A 13,615-nucleotide genomic window follows, 5' to 3' on the forward strand; every position below is an offset into this window, starting at 1 on the left:
ATACAAATAATTTAGACTTGATTTATTATTAATGATAGCTAATACAGAAATGATTCATCATTTATAAAAAAAATAATTTACCCATAGGAAAAGACATGTAGAGAGGAGATCTCAAAAGTGTTTCATTTATGTCTCCTAGACAACAATGAGACTATAGCTTATGTCTCCTGTTTCTCATTCTTGCCTCCAGAAAAAAGTTGCAAAAAGTCTCAGCTTAGTCTCCCTTTCAGTTCAAAAGGAGATCTGGTCAAATTCTGAAATGATTCTCAGGTATTTCTCAAGTGTTGTGACTCCTTTTGAGCTCAGGTGGAGAAATCAGGGAGCTCTCTCAATTGTCTAAATCTAACCTCATCCATTTGTTTTTGTCAGACTCAGTTTTTGTGTCTCAAGTTGAGCTCAGATGGAGCAAGGAAAGAGCCTGAGCTCATCTTTTCATCAACATTTATAGTTCCCTGCAAAATTAAGAATTCAATGAAATTGTCCACAAACTTACAATTCTCATTAAAACATTTGAACCACTTGCAAGATCAGCTATTTAGATGTGAAATGATCTCTTCTTTGACTTCACAATATGGTCCTTCCTTTACAAGTCTGTTTGGAACAAAACAACTTCACAAGTGAAGTGGATTTGAGAGAAATTGCAAAAGATAGAGATTTCATACCAGGTATGACAGACGATTTATTTAAAATATGGGCCGCAAAAGAGCTGACCAGATTTAGCCAGATTATTACAATTAAAGGTGTGGACTCTTTTGGGCACTGGTGGCCTAGCGGTCTAAGCGCCCCACATACAGAGGCTACAGTCCTCGTCGCAGGGGTCGCCAGGGATTACCGGCCGGTCGACCATATCCTGCATGTCTTCCCCCGCTCACTACTCCCCTCGTCTCCTGTCTCTCTTCAGCTGTCCTGTCAAATAAAGGCAAAAAATATATTTTAAAAAAGAGAAGAAAGTTAGCCATTAATAAGATCTCTTATTTAAGTCTCAAATAAGACTCATGTCATGGTCTCAATTATTTCTCCTAGTGAATTTTAATGAGAAACCAATGAGAACAATTTGAAACGTGAATGAGGCTGAAGTGAGAATCTCAATTTTGTCTCCAGAGATTTAGAAGAGAAAGCCTTGAGCAGTAAAATTTTCCTCTGGGGGGTTATGATTAGGGTTACGGTTAGGGTTACGGTTAGGGTTAGCGTTAGGGTTAGGATTAGGGTTAGGGTTAGGGTTAGGGTTAGGATTATGGTTAGGATTAGGGTTAGGGTTAGGATTATGATTATGATTAGGGTTAGGGTTAGGGTTAGGGTTAGGGTTAGGGTTATGATTATGATTAGGGTTATGATTAGGGTTAGGGTTAAGGTTAGGGTTAGGATTAGGGTTAGGGTTAGGGTTATGATTAGGGTTAGGATTATGATTAGGGTTAGGGTTAGGATTAGGGTTAGGGTTATGGTTAGGATTAGGGTTAGGGTTAGGGTTAGGATCAGGGTTAGAGTTAGGATTAGGATTAGGGTTAGAGTTAGGATTATGATTATGATTAGGGTTAGGGTTAGGATTAGGGTTAGGGTTATGATTAGGGTTAGGGTTAGGGTTAGGATTAGGGTTAGGGTTATGGTTAGGATTAGGGTTAGGGTTAGGATTATGATTATGATTAGGGTTAGGGTTAGGGTTAGGGTTAGGATTAGGGTTAGGGTTAGGATTATGATTAGGGTTAGGGTTAGGGTTAGGATTAGGGTTAGGTAGGTTAGGATTAGGATTAGGATTAGGGTTAGGGTTAGGATTAGGGTTAGGGTTAGGATTAGGGTTAGGGTTAGGGTTAGGGTTAGGATTAGGGTTAGGATTAGGGTTAGGGTTAGGATTAGGGTTAGGGTTAGGGTTAGGATTATGATTAGGGTTAGGGTTATGATTAGGGTTAGGGTTAGGGTTAGGGTTAGGGTTAGGATTAGGGTTAGGGTTAGGATTATGATTATGATTAGGGTTAGGGTTAGGGTTAGGATTAGGGTTAGGGTTAGGGTTATGATTAGGGTTAGTGTTAGGATTAGGGTTAGAGTTATGGTTAGGATTAGGGTTAGGGTTAGGATTGGGGTTAGGGTTAGGGTTATGATTATGATTATGATTACGGTTAGGATTATGATTATGATTAGGGTTAGGGTTAGGATTATGGTTAGGATTAGGGTTAGGGTTAGGATTATGATTATGATTAGGGTTAGGGTTAGGATTAGGATTATGATTAGGGTTAGGGTTATGATTAGGGTTAGTGTTAGAATTAGGGTTAGGGTTAGGGTTAGGGTTAGGATTATGATTATGATTAGGGTTAGGATTATGATTATGATTAGGGTTAGGGTTAGGGTTAGGATTATGGTTATGATTAGGGTTAGGGTTAGGGTTAGAATTAGGGTTAGAGTTATGATTAGGGTTAGGGTTAGTATTATGATTATGATTAGGGTTAGGGTTAGGGTTAGGGTTAGGATTATGGTTAGGATTAGGGTTAGGGTTAGGATTATGATTATGATTAGGGTTAGGGTTAGGGTTAGGATTAGGGTTAGGGTTATGATTAGGGTTAGGGTTAGGATTAGGGTTAGAGTTATGGTTAGGATTAGGGTTAGGGTAAGGATTGGGGTTAGGGTTAGGGTTATGATTAGGGTTAGGGTTAGGATTGGGGTTAGGGTTAGGGTTAGGGTTAGGATTATGATTATGATTAGGGTTAGGGTTATGATTAGGGTTAGGGTTAGAATTTGGGTTAGAGTTATGATTAGGGTTATGATTAGGGTTAGGGTTAGGATTAGGGTTAGGGTTAGGATTAGGGTTAGGGTTATGATTAGGGTTAGGGTTAGGATTAGGGTTAGAGTTATGGTTAGGATTAGGGTTAGGGTAAGGATTGGGGTTAGGGTTAGGGTTATGATTAGGGTTAGGGTTAGGATTGGGGTTAGGGTTAGGGTTAGGATTATGATTATGATTAGGGTTAGGGTTAGAATTAGGGTTAGAGTTATGATTAGGGTTAGGGTTAGAATTTGGGTTAGAGTTATGATTAGGGTTATGATTAGGGTTAGGGTTAGGGTTAGCGTTAGGGTTAGTATTAAGGGTTAGGGTTAGGGTTATGATTAGGGTTAGGGTTAGGATTAGGGTTAGGGTTAGGATTATGATTATGATTAGGGTTAGGGTTAGAATTAGGGTTAGGGTTAGGGTTAGGATTATGATTATGATTAGGGTTAGGGTTAGAATTAGGGTTAGTGTTAGGGTTAGGATTATGATTATGATTAGGGTTAGGATTGAGATTAGGGTTAGGGTTAGGATTATGATTATGATTAGGGTTAGGATTATGATTAGGGTTAGGGTTAGGGTTAGGATTATGGTTATGATTAGGGTTAGGGTTAGAATTAGGGTTAGAGTTATGATTAGGGTTAGGGTTAGGGTTAGGATTATGATTAGGGTTAGGGTTAGGGTTAGGATTATGGTTATGATTAGGGTTAGGGTTAGAATTAGGGTTAGAGTTATGATTAGGGTTAGGATTAGGGTTAGGGTTAGGATTAGGGTTATGATTAGGGTTAGTGTTAGAATTAGGGTTAGGGTTAGGGTTAGGGTTAGGATTATGATTATGATTAGGGTTAGGATTATGATTATGATTAGGGTTAGGGTTAGGGTTAGGATTATGGTTAGGGTTAGGGTTAGGGTTAGGATTAGGGTTAGGGTTAGGGTTAGGGTTAGGGTTATGATTAGGGTTAGGGTTAGGGTTAGGATTAGGGTTAGGGTTAGGGTTAGGGTTAGTATTAGGGTTAGGGTTAGGGTTATGATTAGGGTTAGGGTTAGGGTTAGGATTAGGGTTAGGGTTAGGTTTAGGGTTAGGGTTAGGATTATGATTATGATTAGGGTTAGGATTATGATTATGGTTATGATTAGGGTTAGGGTTAGAATTAGGGTTAGAGTTATGATTAGGGTTAGGATTAGGGTTAGGGTTAGGGTTAGGATTATGATTAGGGTTAGGGTTAGAATTTGGGTTAGGGTTATGATTAGGGTTAGGGTTAGGGTTAGGGTTATGATTAGGGTTAGGGTTAGGGTTATGATTAGGGTTAGGGTTAGGGTTAGGATTAGGGTTAGGGTTAGGTTTAGGGTTAGGGTTAGGGTTATGATTAGGGTTAGGGTTAGGGTTAGGATTAGGGTTAGGTTAGGTTAGGGTTAGGGTTAGGGTTAGGATTAGGGTTAGGGTTAGGGTTAGGATTAGGGTTAGGGTTAGGGTTAGGGTTATGGTTCTGAACCGTAACAGAACTGAACCGGAACCGAACCAGAACCGAACCAGAACCGTACCAGAACAGAACCAGAACAGAACCGAACCAGAACAGAACCGAACCAGAACCGAACCGGACTTGAACCAGAACCAAACCAGAACCAAACCAGAACCGAACAAAAACCGAACCAGAACCAAACCAGAACCAAACCAGAACTGAACCAGAGCCGAACCGAACCAGAACAAAACTGAACCAGAACCGAACCAAAACCGAACCAAAACCGAACCAGAACCGAACCAGAACCGAACCAGAGCCGAACCAGAACCGAACCAGAACAGTAACAGAACTGAACCGGAACCAGAACCGAACCAGAACCGAACCAGAACCGAACCAGAACCGAACCAGAACCGAACCGAACCAGAACAGAACCGAACCAGAACCGAACCAGACTTGAACCAGAACCAAACCAGAACCAAACCAGAACCGAACTAGACCCTAACCAGAACCGAACCAGAACCGAACCAGAACCGAACCAGAACCGTAGCAGAACTGAACCAGAACCAGAACTGAACCAGAACCATACCAGAACCCAACCAGAACCAGAACCGAACCAGAACCATACCAGAACCGAACCAGACTTGAACCAGAGTCGAACCAGAACAGAACCGAACCAGAACCATACCAGAACAGAACCAGAACAGAACCGAACTCAAGCAAACTGAACCAAAACCAGAAACAAACTCAATCAAACAGAACCAGAAACAAACTGGAGCAAACATTATTAATGTCCTCAGGTTGGCATAGAGAAAAATCAGATGCCTCAGCTTGGATGGGCTGATCCGATTTCTCCTCTCAGTGAGTATTTGCCCTGTCTTCAAGAAGACTCTCTCTGAAGGAACAGATGAAGCCAGGATAAACAGCCTCCCCTCCATCACCTGTATCCTATATCCTCACATGTGCATGGCCGCCATGCTGACCAATCAAAACAAAGTTCTGCTGTGAGCAGAGCTGGGGTTGAGCACTGAGAGCAGCGAAAGGAAAAAACTGGGAGCCGGCTCTCTCTCGATGCGAGCCGGCTCTTCTGATTCACTATAAAGCATCGGCTCTCAGAGCCACAGCTTTTGTTCATGACACACCACTAATGTGCTTAATCTGTGTTACAATTATGAGGGGCCATGGTCAATTTTCTCACCTGTAAGGGGTCCCTGGCTCCAAAAAGTTTCAGAACCCCTGCTCTACCTAGCAGGAGTGCAAACCCCCGATAGTGAAAACAAACAGAACAAAAAGAGCGACACAGCTGCACAGAAACTCCACGTTGTAGAAAACGTGAAATTTGCTTTGTTTTATATCGACCACTTAGCAGGATGAATATCATGATTAAGCAGGTATATTTTGAGTTGAGTTGAGAAACATTTGTGGCCATTTTTGTCATTCAGTTCTATTTAGGTCATTGATGCACTGATCCTCTGATCATTATTATTATTTAATTATTTCAGTAAGGCAGCTTCCTGATTCCTTTGCTGGCTCTTTTGTTTTTTTCTTAGCTCATTTTATATTTTTTGAGAAAAGAGAAAGCTGAGATTTTGCCTATCATTGTTACTTGGTTGCACTAATAAAGTGAAGTGCTGTACATCTGTGGTTGCATTATTCTATTATCAATTTGCCATATTTTTTTAAGTATGTAAGAGACGATTTCATTGATAGCCATAGACTACACGTCTTTCAATGTAGACTTCCACTGAGAGGAACATATTAGACTATTTAGGAACTAAATTAGGAACTAAATTTAGACTGTCATACCAGCTTCATCTTCACTGAAAATGTCCTGTAAATGTCCTGGAAAATTATCTCTGGGAAAAAGTGAGAACCCTGATTTATAGTGCCCTGCAAAATTAAGAATTCAATGAAATTGTCCACAAACTAACATTTCTCATTAAAACATTTGAACCACTTGCAAGATCAGCTATTTAGATGTGAAATGATCTCTTCTTTGACTTCACAATATGGTCCTTCCTTTACAAGTCTGTTTGGAACAAAAGAACTTCACAAAGATTTAGTGGATTTGAGAGAAATTGCAAAAGATAGAGATTTCATACCAGGTATGACAGACCATTTATTTAAAATATGGGTCGCAAAAGAGCTGACCAGATTCATCCAGATTATTACAATTAAAGGTGTGGATTATTTTGGGTGCTGGTGGCCAAGCCGTCTAAGAGCCCCACATACAGAGGCTACAGTCCTCGTCGCAGGGATCGCCAGGGATTCCCGGCCGGTCGACCATATCCTGCATGTCTTCCCCCGCTCACTACTCCCCACATTTCCTGTCTCTCTTCAGCTGTCCTGTCAAATAAAGGCAACAAATATATTTAAAAAAAAGAGAAGAAAATGAGCCATTAATGAGATCTCTCATTTAAGTCTCAAATAAGACTCATGTCATGGTCTCAATTATTTCTCCTAATGAATTTTAGGAGAAACTAATGAGAAACAAATGAGAACAATTTGAAACTTGAATGAGGCTGAAGTGAGAATCTCAATTTTGTCTCCAGAGATTTAGTAGAGAAAGCCTTGAGCAGTAAAATTTTCATCTGGGTAGACATGATTTATCAGTAAAATTAATAATACAGACATGATTCATTATTGATTATAAATAATAAATAAACAGACATGATTTATTATTTATTATGAATATAAGTAAAAAAGAATACAGACATGATTTATCATTTATCATCACTAATACATGTCTTACAGCCTGCTCTACGTTGGCCCTGAAGTTCAAATCACAACGGCAATTCAGAAAACACAACAGCAATTCAGAAAACACAACGGCAATTCAGAAAACACAACGGCAATTCAGAAAACACAACGGCAATTCAGAAAACACAACGGCATGTGTTTTCTGCTCAGACACTCTGTGGATATCACATTTTTGCATCTGAGTTCAGACTCAGAGCAGGTGATCAGTCTTTAGGGACAACATCTCGCTGTAATCACTGTAAATGTTCTTCACTTTACTTTAATGGCCCATTAAACCATGCAACTACATCAGGATGTGTGTGGCTGTGCTGTCTTTGCTGGCTAACTTTCACTAACACTGCAGACATGTCTGTAAATGCAGATACAAGTGGAAGGTTTATACTACTGCATCCATAGGAGACACTGCAGTAACATTAAAACATACCAGTTTTACAATAAATAAGTTCCTCAACAGAATGTGCACAACACCTGCAAGCACCCTGTGACCATGAGTGAATTGTTATTTTATGTCATTATTTAAAGTAATTCCAGAGCGACTAAATTCAGCAGACGATTAAGAATGTCTGGAGCTGATATAAAATTGAAATTGGTGCCGAAAGACTCTAAAAATTACAGCAGCAGCTTGCAGGTGTCAAAAGCCGTAGCAGCTTCAGAGCTGACATGTCTCACTCTGTGGCTTCTTCAGTAGCCGTTATCCTAATAACAAGCTATTATGATTAGTTTAACCAGATAATCAAACTGAACCAATAAATAATCACAGACTCTGATCCTTCAGATGACTCCGCCCCCTCCAGTCCCCAAACCTCGGGCACGATACACAAGGGACACAACAGGCTCCACCTCAATTCTTGACAGGTGGGTTTACCTGACATTACAAAATGACAACAGCGTGACTACAACATGACAGCAATATGACAACAACATGACAGTAACATACAACAGGACTACAATGTGACAACAACGTGACAGTAACATACAACATAACAGCAACATGACAACAACTTTACAACAACGTCAATACAACATGACAACAACATACAACATGACAACAATGTGACAACAACGTAACAGTAACATACAACATGACAGCAACATAAAACATTACGATGCATCAACAATATTACAACAACGTGACAACAACATGACTACAGCAACATACAGAATCATGACAACTACATGACAAAATTGTGACAACATGAGAACAACATACAACACGACAAAAACATACTACCTGACAACAACATGATAGCAACTTACACCATGACAACAACATACAATAGGCAAAATGACAACAAAATACAACATGACATATTTTTGACTACAACATGACTGCAACATCCAACATGACAATATGATAACAACATACATTATGACAACAACTTACAATTTGACAAAAACATTTCAACATGTTACATGATAAAAAACATGCAACATGAAAACAACATGTCAACAACATACAACATGACAACAATATAAATCATGACAGCAACATCACAACAACATATTAACAACATACAATATCACAACAACATGGCAACAAGATGACAATACCATGAAAGTTTCATCATTACAAAACGTATCTTCTACTTTTCAGAAACCTGATCTTTGAGAATAATCCACAGGATGCATCCTTGAATGGGGCTCACCTGAGCACAGGTAAAAACACACTCACACACACACACACACACACACACACACACACACACACACACACACACACACACACACACACACACACACACACACACAGGTACAAGGGTTCGTATGGACTCACCCTGACTCAAAGATAAGACAACAAATGAATAAATTAGATGAACTGAGCTGAAGTCTGACTCAATGAGTCCCAAAGCAGTTAGAGTGTTTCTTTAAAACAGACCTTATGATTAACAGAGTTTTATGTTTCTGTCCCCCTCTGTCTGGCTGTCAGTTTGTCGTTGTTATTTATTTGTTGTTATTATTTGTTCCAATTCACTGTGAAGAATTCAACTAATCTCTGTGAATCCTCTGTGACAGCGTTAGACTTTGGTCCAGTGGGCATAGTAGGTCATCTCTCAATTGGAAGGTCCCAGCTCCTGCAGTCACATGCCGTATTGTCCTTGGGCAGGATACTGAATCCCAAATTGCTCCAGCTGTTATTCAGCAGTGTTTGAATGTGTATGAATGAGATTAGCTTATACTGATGGTCCCTTACCAGTGGTGGGCAGTAAAAAAAGTAGTACTGTACTCAAGTACATTTTTTGAGTATATGTACTTTACTTGAGTATTATTTTTGGGGGGAACTTGCTACTTTTACTCCACTACATTCAGAAGACAATTATTGTACTTTTTACTCCACTACATTTCTATGAATGCTCTAGTTACTCACTACTTTTGCTTTGAAGTCAGCTCATCAATGTCCTTCTCTTTACTGAAATCTGATCCCTCAGACAGTGAAATGTGTTTGTGTAGTTCTGTTTGTCTCAGTGGTTTAGTCATACCTGTATATCGTTCGTCTCCACGGTTGAACGTGGAGCAACCACAGAGCAGATTTCACTCAGATCAGGCAGTTCATTTAGAGGTGGTAATGATGGCTATAATTCTCCACATGAGCACCCATGGCCATATCTTCAGCCCGTGTTAGAGGTTTTTGAAATGAAGAATGATACGTATTGTTTGAAATGTTCTCCCTGTTTCCCACGCTGCCCAAACATACAAACATCCACTGTCCAACCTGAGAAAGTGTGTTGAGCTACCTATAACATTTGTTTCATTCCAGATGAACATTTCAAACTAAGTTGTCTGTGCTCCTCAGTCCCCACTAGCCTGCACTCACTCACTCAGTCACCTGTTGTACAAACGTCATCACACACAGGGCTTTGGTCCATGACAATGTGATCCAACAAGTTCAGTCTGAATTTTTAAATAACTTCATTTATTTTCTGAGAGACAGTGCATCAATGCCAGTCTGCTGCACTGATGCACTGAGAGGGAGAGGAGTTGAGAGAGACCCCTGTTAATATGATCATTTACCAGTGTTTACAGGGCTGTGGAGCTGTGGAACCATCTTTTCTGATTATTTATATGTCTTACCCGAGCAAAGACAGCCATCTTCAATGTTTCCTTGTTTTTTCTCCATGTATAAGGTAGAGTCCTCCCTGTCCCTCCTGTCACTCGGTGTGATGTTGTAAACAGACATAATCCTGATCAGCTAGAGGGAAACCGTGATGCCAACTAATGCTATGCTTGTTTGCTGTAGACTCACTTGTAGATGTTAAGCTCTGTTTAATCGTTGATTCCTCTTCCTACGTCAGTATGGGAGTCCCCTTTTTCCGTCTTTCTCTAACAGAAGTTTAAATTCGTCAGTTTCCTGTCATATTTAAATTTTATATTTAAATATGACAATAAAGAGTTTTCCTGCTGCTGTTGCAGAATAAACTAGACAGCCTGACAGCGTTTAGCTCTGTCTCTATGTGAGGCTGTGCCGATGAGACGTGTGGCATTTGGGTGAAAGTCAATAAAACCAGGTGTTTCACTCCACCCTGCTTGTGCTCATGCACAAAAAACTGTACTTTACTTCCTCCAACCATTCCAGGGCCAAGGAAGTGCACCGAGCCTGAGCACAGTATGGAGCACTCACACAGGCCAACAAACTGGACTTTGGGGAGAAATGAGCTTGAGCACTGTACAGACTGTTTCCTGTGAGAGCGTCCTAGAACAATGTTTTAAAAATGAAGACATGGAGCATAAGAGTGGAGTGTATTTTTAGCTTGTGCTGACGTGTTGCTGCAGGTTTCTGGACAGTTAAACCGGTTTGTTGTGTGTGTATGTTTGTAGTAATTAACTCAAACCAGTTTTTCTTCTGATGGCATGTGATAAAATCCCAGGAGCTTACTTCACCTTCAGCTGGACTCTGTGTAACATTTAGAGTTAAAACTATCTCAGCTCAGTGTCATGTTGTATCTGTGAAGGTGATTACATTCAGACAAACCAACAGTTTCTTTCTTTTGTTGAATAAGGGTCTGAACCTTTGTCTTAATAATCTCAGGCTCTTCCCTCAGGAGTGATAAAGGGTCTTTAATTGTGAAAATCACCTCTGGTCATCTGAGGATCACAGTATACCTCTTAAACTGATTGTGACAGTCCTCCTGATCGAGTTAAAAGGACTCTTATTGTGAAAGACTTCCTGGATATGTTAAAATGACTCTTGTGAAAGTGAATTGTGAAAGTCTGTGCTGACTGTTCAGAGTTTGATCCGGACCTGGTGGATGTTTTTGTGGTGTTTGTCTGATTGACAGATTTATTAGTTGATGTCTGATGATGATGTCACTGTGTCCCCTCCCCCAGGTAATGAAGCTCCTCCTATTGGTGGGTCAACCAATGGTGTCGTCTTTCCAACTCTGGCTGGAATCACTGACATCATCGCCACAAACATCCCATCATTGGCTGGACTTGCCAACTCTATCGGTGGCTCCACTCCCATCCCGGCCAGCACCCCGGCCCCCTCGGCTCCGCCCTCCATAGACACCATCTCTAACAACATCTCCACAAGCATCCCTTGCTTAGCAGGAGCTGTTAGCACTGTGGCTAACTCAGCTGCTGCTTCAAAAGACCCCACCACAACACCTGGTCCTGCTGCCAACGAAGGTGCTGCTAAACTAGATAGCATTGTTAGCTCACTAGCTAACATACCCAGTTTAACAGGAATTCTCAGCAATGTGACCCCTGTCACCCCATCAGCCCCGCCCTCTTCAGGTGGAGACTCTCACACAGGTACAGTGATCAAACATTCAAAGGAAAATGTATTCATTAATAAATCAATAATAATAATTTAACAATAAAAATATTGGTATATAGTTAAGGGTGTGTTAATTAGCATAGTCCTCTTCTTCACTGGCTTTAGTAACACGTGATATTGGCCCAATCTCAATGTCCACCCTCAAGCACTCACTGACTTTGAGGCGTGTTCCCGCTCAAACCGTGAGGGCTTAAGGCTGATTTATACTTCTGCGTTGAATCAACGGCGTAGCCTACGCCGGGGGTCCGCGTAGCTCCCGTACCTACGCCGAGGCCTACGCACGTAGCTGACATGCACCTCCTCCAAAATGTAACTCCCCGTAGAGCCGACGCAGACCGCAAGCTCTGTGATTAGACCGCTCGGTGGCTTTGTCTTTCCCGCATTTACAGCACTTCTGGCCGCACATCAGCTGTGTATTTCATCTCCTCCTCTCTATTCTTCATGTAATCATGTCTGTATGATAAACAGCAACATGTATCAGCTGTAGATTAACATAACACGCTCTGAAACTCTGTGGAAAAGTAAACAGAGATCGTAGCGGGACCGGAAGCAGGCGGCCGGCTATCAGGCCCTCAGGCGTTTCGGAGGAGAATTGCTGCGCGACACGGACACACCGACGCACAAGTATGTGGGGCTCATGTCTGCGTCAGCCCCTGCTGCGTAGGGGAGACGCAGAAGTATAAATCAGCCTTTAGAGCTGTCCCACTGCTAAATCTTCAAGCGTGTGAGGGATCTCTCACTGACTTTTTGAGCCCTTTATGCCCCCTTTCCGTAAGTGGGCATTTTTGCAGACTTAGCGTTAGGGAATTACCCAGGGTTAATAGCATTGTGACGTAAAACACAGGATTCCCAGGGGAAGCCTGCGAGCATGGAAAGGCAAACAAGCACCGTAACATGAAATTTAAAAAAGAGATGGTAAAAAAAGAAGCATGAAATTGCAATGAAATTTACAGGCAAAAAAAGTCTGCCTGTAAGTATAAATATAGAAAACAGCCTTAATCTATTTATCTTCACACAAATGTGTATACAGTATAATTTATATATTTATATTTATATAGCCTATTTATATATTTTAAATGTTGTGGTTAAGCAGTCTATATGGTAAAAGCCTGGATCACATGACAATCAGGTAGTCAGTCTCTTAACCGCCTTCAATTTGAGGAAAGTAAAAATTGTGCATAATAATTCCTAATATCTCTAAGGTGAGCTACATGATGTAATACAGGTCACGTGAGAAGTCTCAAAGTGCTGTCCCACTCCTAGTTCTACAGTTTTGAGCCCTTACAACCTCCTGCCCTTAATCACTTTCCAGGTGACGTCAATTAAGTCAAGAAGGGCCCAGGGTTCAGGGCTTAGGGAGGACATTAAGATTGGGCCATAGTGGTCCCTGAGAGTCTGAGGTCAAAGGTCAGTTTTCAAGGTTAGCAGTCACTTCATGTTTACATTTGTTCACATAACACGCTTCAATTATTCACAAAACATGAATAATACTTCAGAAAGATGAGATGAGAACATCAGTGTGTGAGTGAGTGGGTGTGTGGAGAATGTGTTGTTCTTTGGTGGAAAAGAAGAGAGAGAAACTGAACAAGGCACAGAGCCTCCTGGGAGCGCTGAGTGACCGGCCACGCACCCTGATCACCTTTACCTGCAACACAAAGAGAGGCAGAACGACCAAGGAGGCCAGAGGGCCGTCACTGAACATGTCCATGTCCTTCCAAATATTAAAAACTAGCAAATAAAAGCACAGCCATAACTTCTTTTTCAGGCACACACACACATCCCACAGGCAATGAACTACCACTGACCCACAAGCATTGATTCAGACAATGTGAGATGGTTTTGGTCTCATCCAGACCTCTACTGAAGATTGTTTTC

The 13,615-nt window shown here is 41.1% G+C and overlaps 1 protein-coding gene across 1 annotated transcript in view; it reads left to right on the forward strand.

Annotated features, from left to right (window-relative positions):
- LOC117812338 (arf-GAP with Rho-GAP domain, ANK repeat and PH domain-containing protein 1) overlaps nucleotides 1-13,615 on the forward strand; it is a 29,951-nt gene that overhangs the window by 198 nt on the left and 16,138 nt on the right. Inside the window, exons 2-4 of the mRNA XM_034683028.1 lie at nucleotides 7,742-7,821; nucleotides 8,561-8,622; nucleotides 11,290-11,715. Of these exons, the coding sequence (XP_034538919.1) occupies nucleotides 7,742-7,821; nucleotides 8,561-8,622; nucleotides 11,290-11,715 (568 nt within the window). The remainder of the gene's footprint in view (nucleotides 1-7,741; nucleotides 7,822-8,560; nucleotides 8,623-11,289; nucleotides 11,716-13,615) is intronic.

This window comes from Notolabrus celidotus, chromosome 5 (assembly GCF_009762535.1).
Source record: "Notolabrus celidotus isolate fNotCel1 chromosome 5, fNotCel1.pri, whole genome shotgun sequence".
NCBI lineage: Eukaryota > Metazoa > Chordata > Actinopteri > Labriformes > Labridae > Notolabrus > Notolabrus celidotus.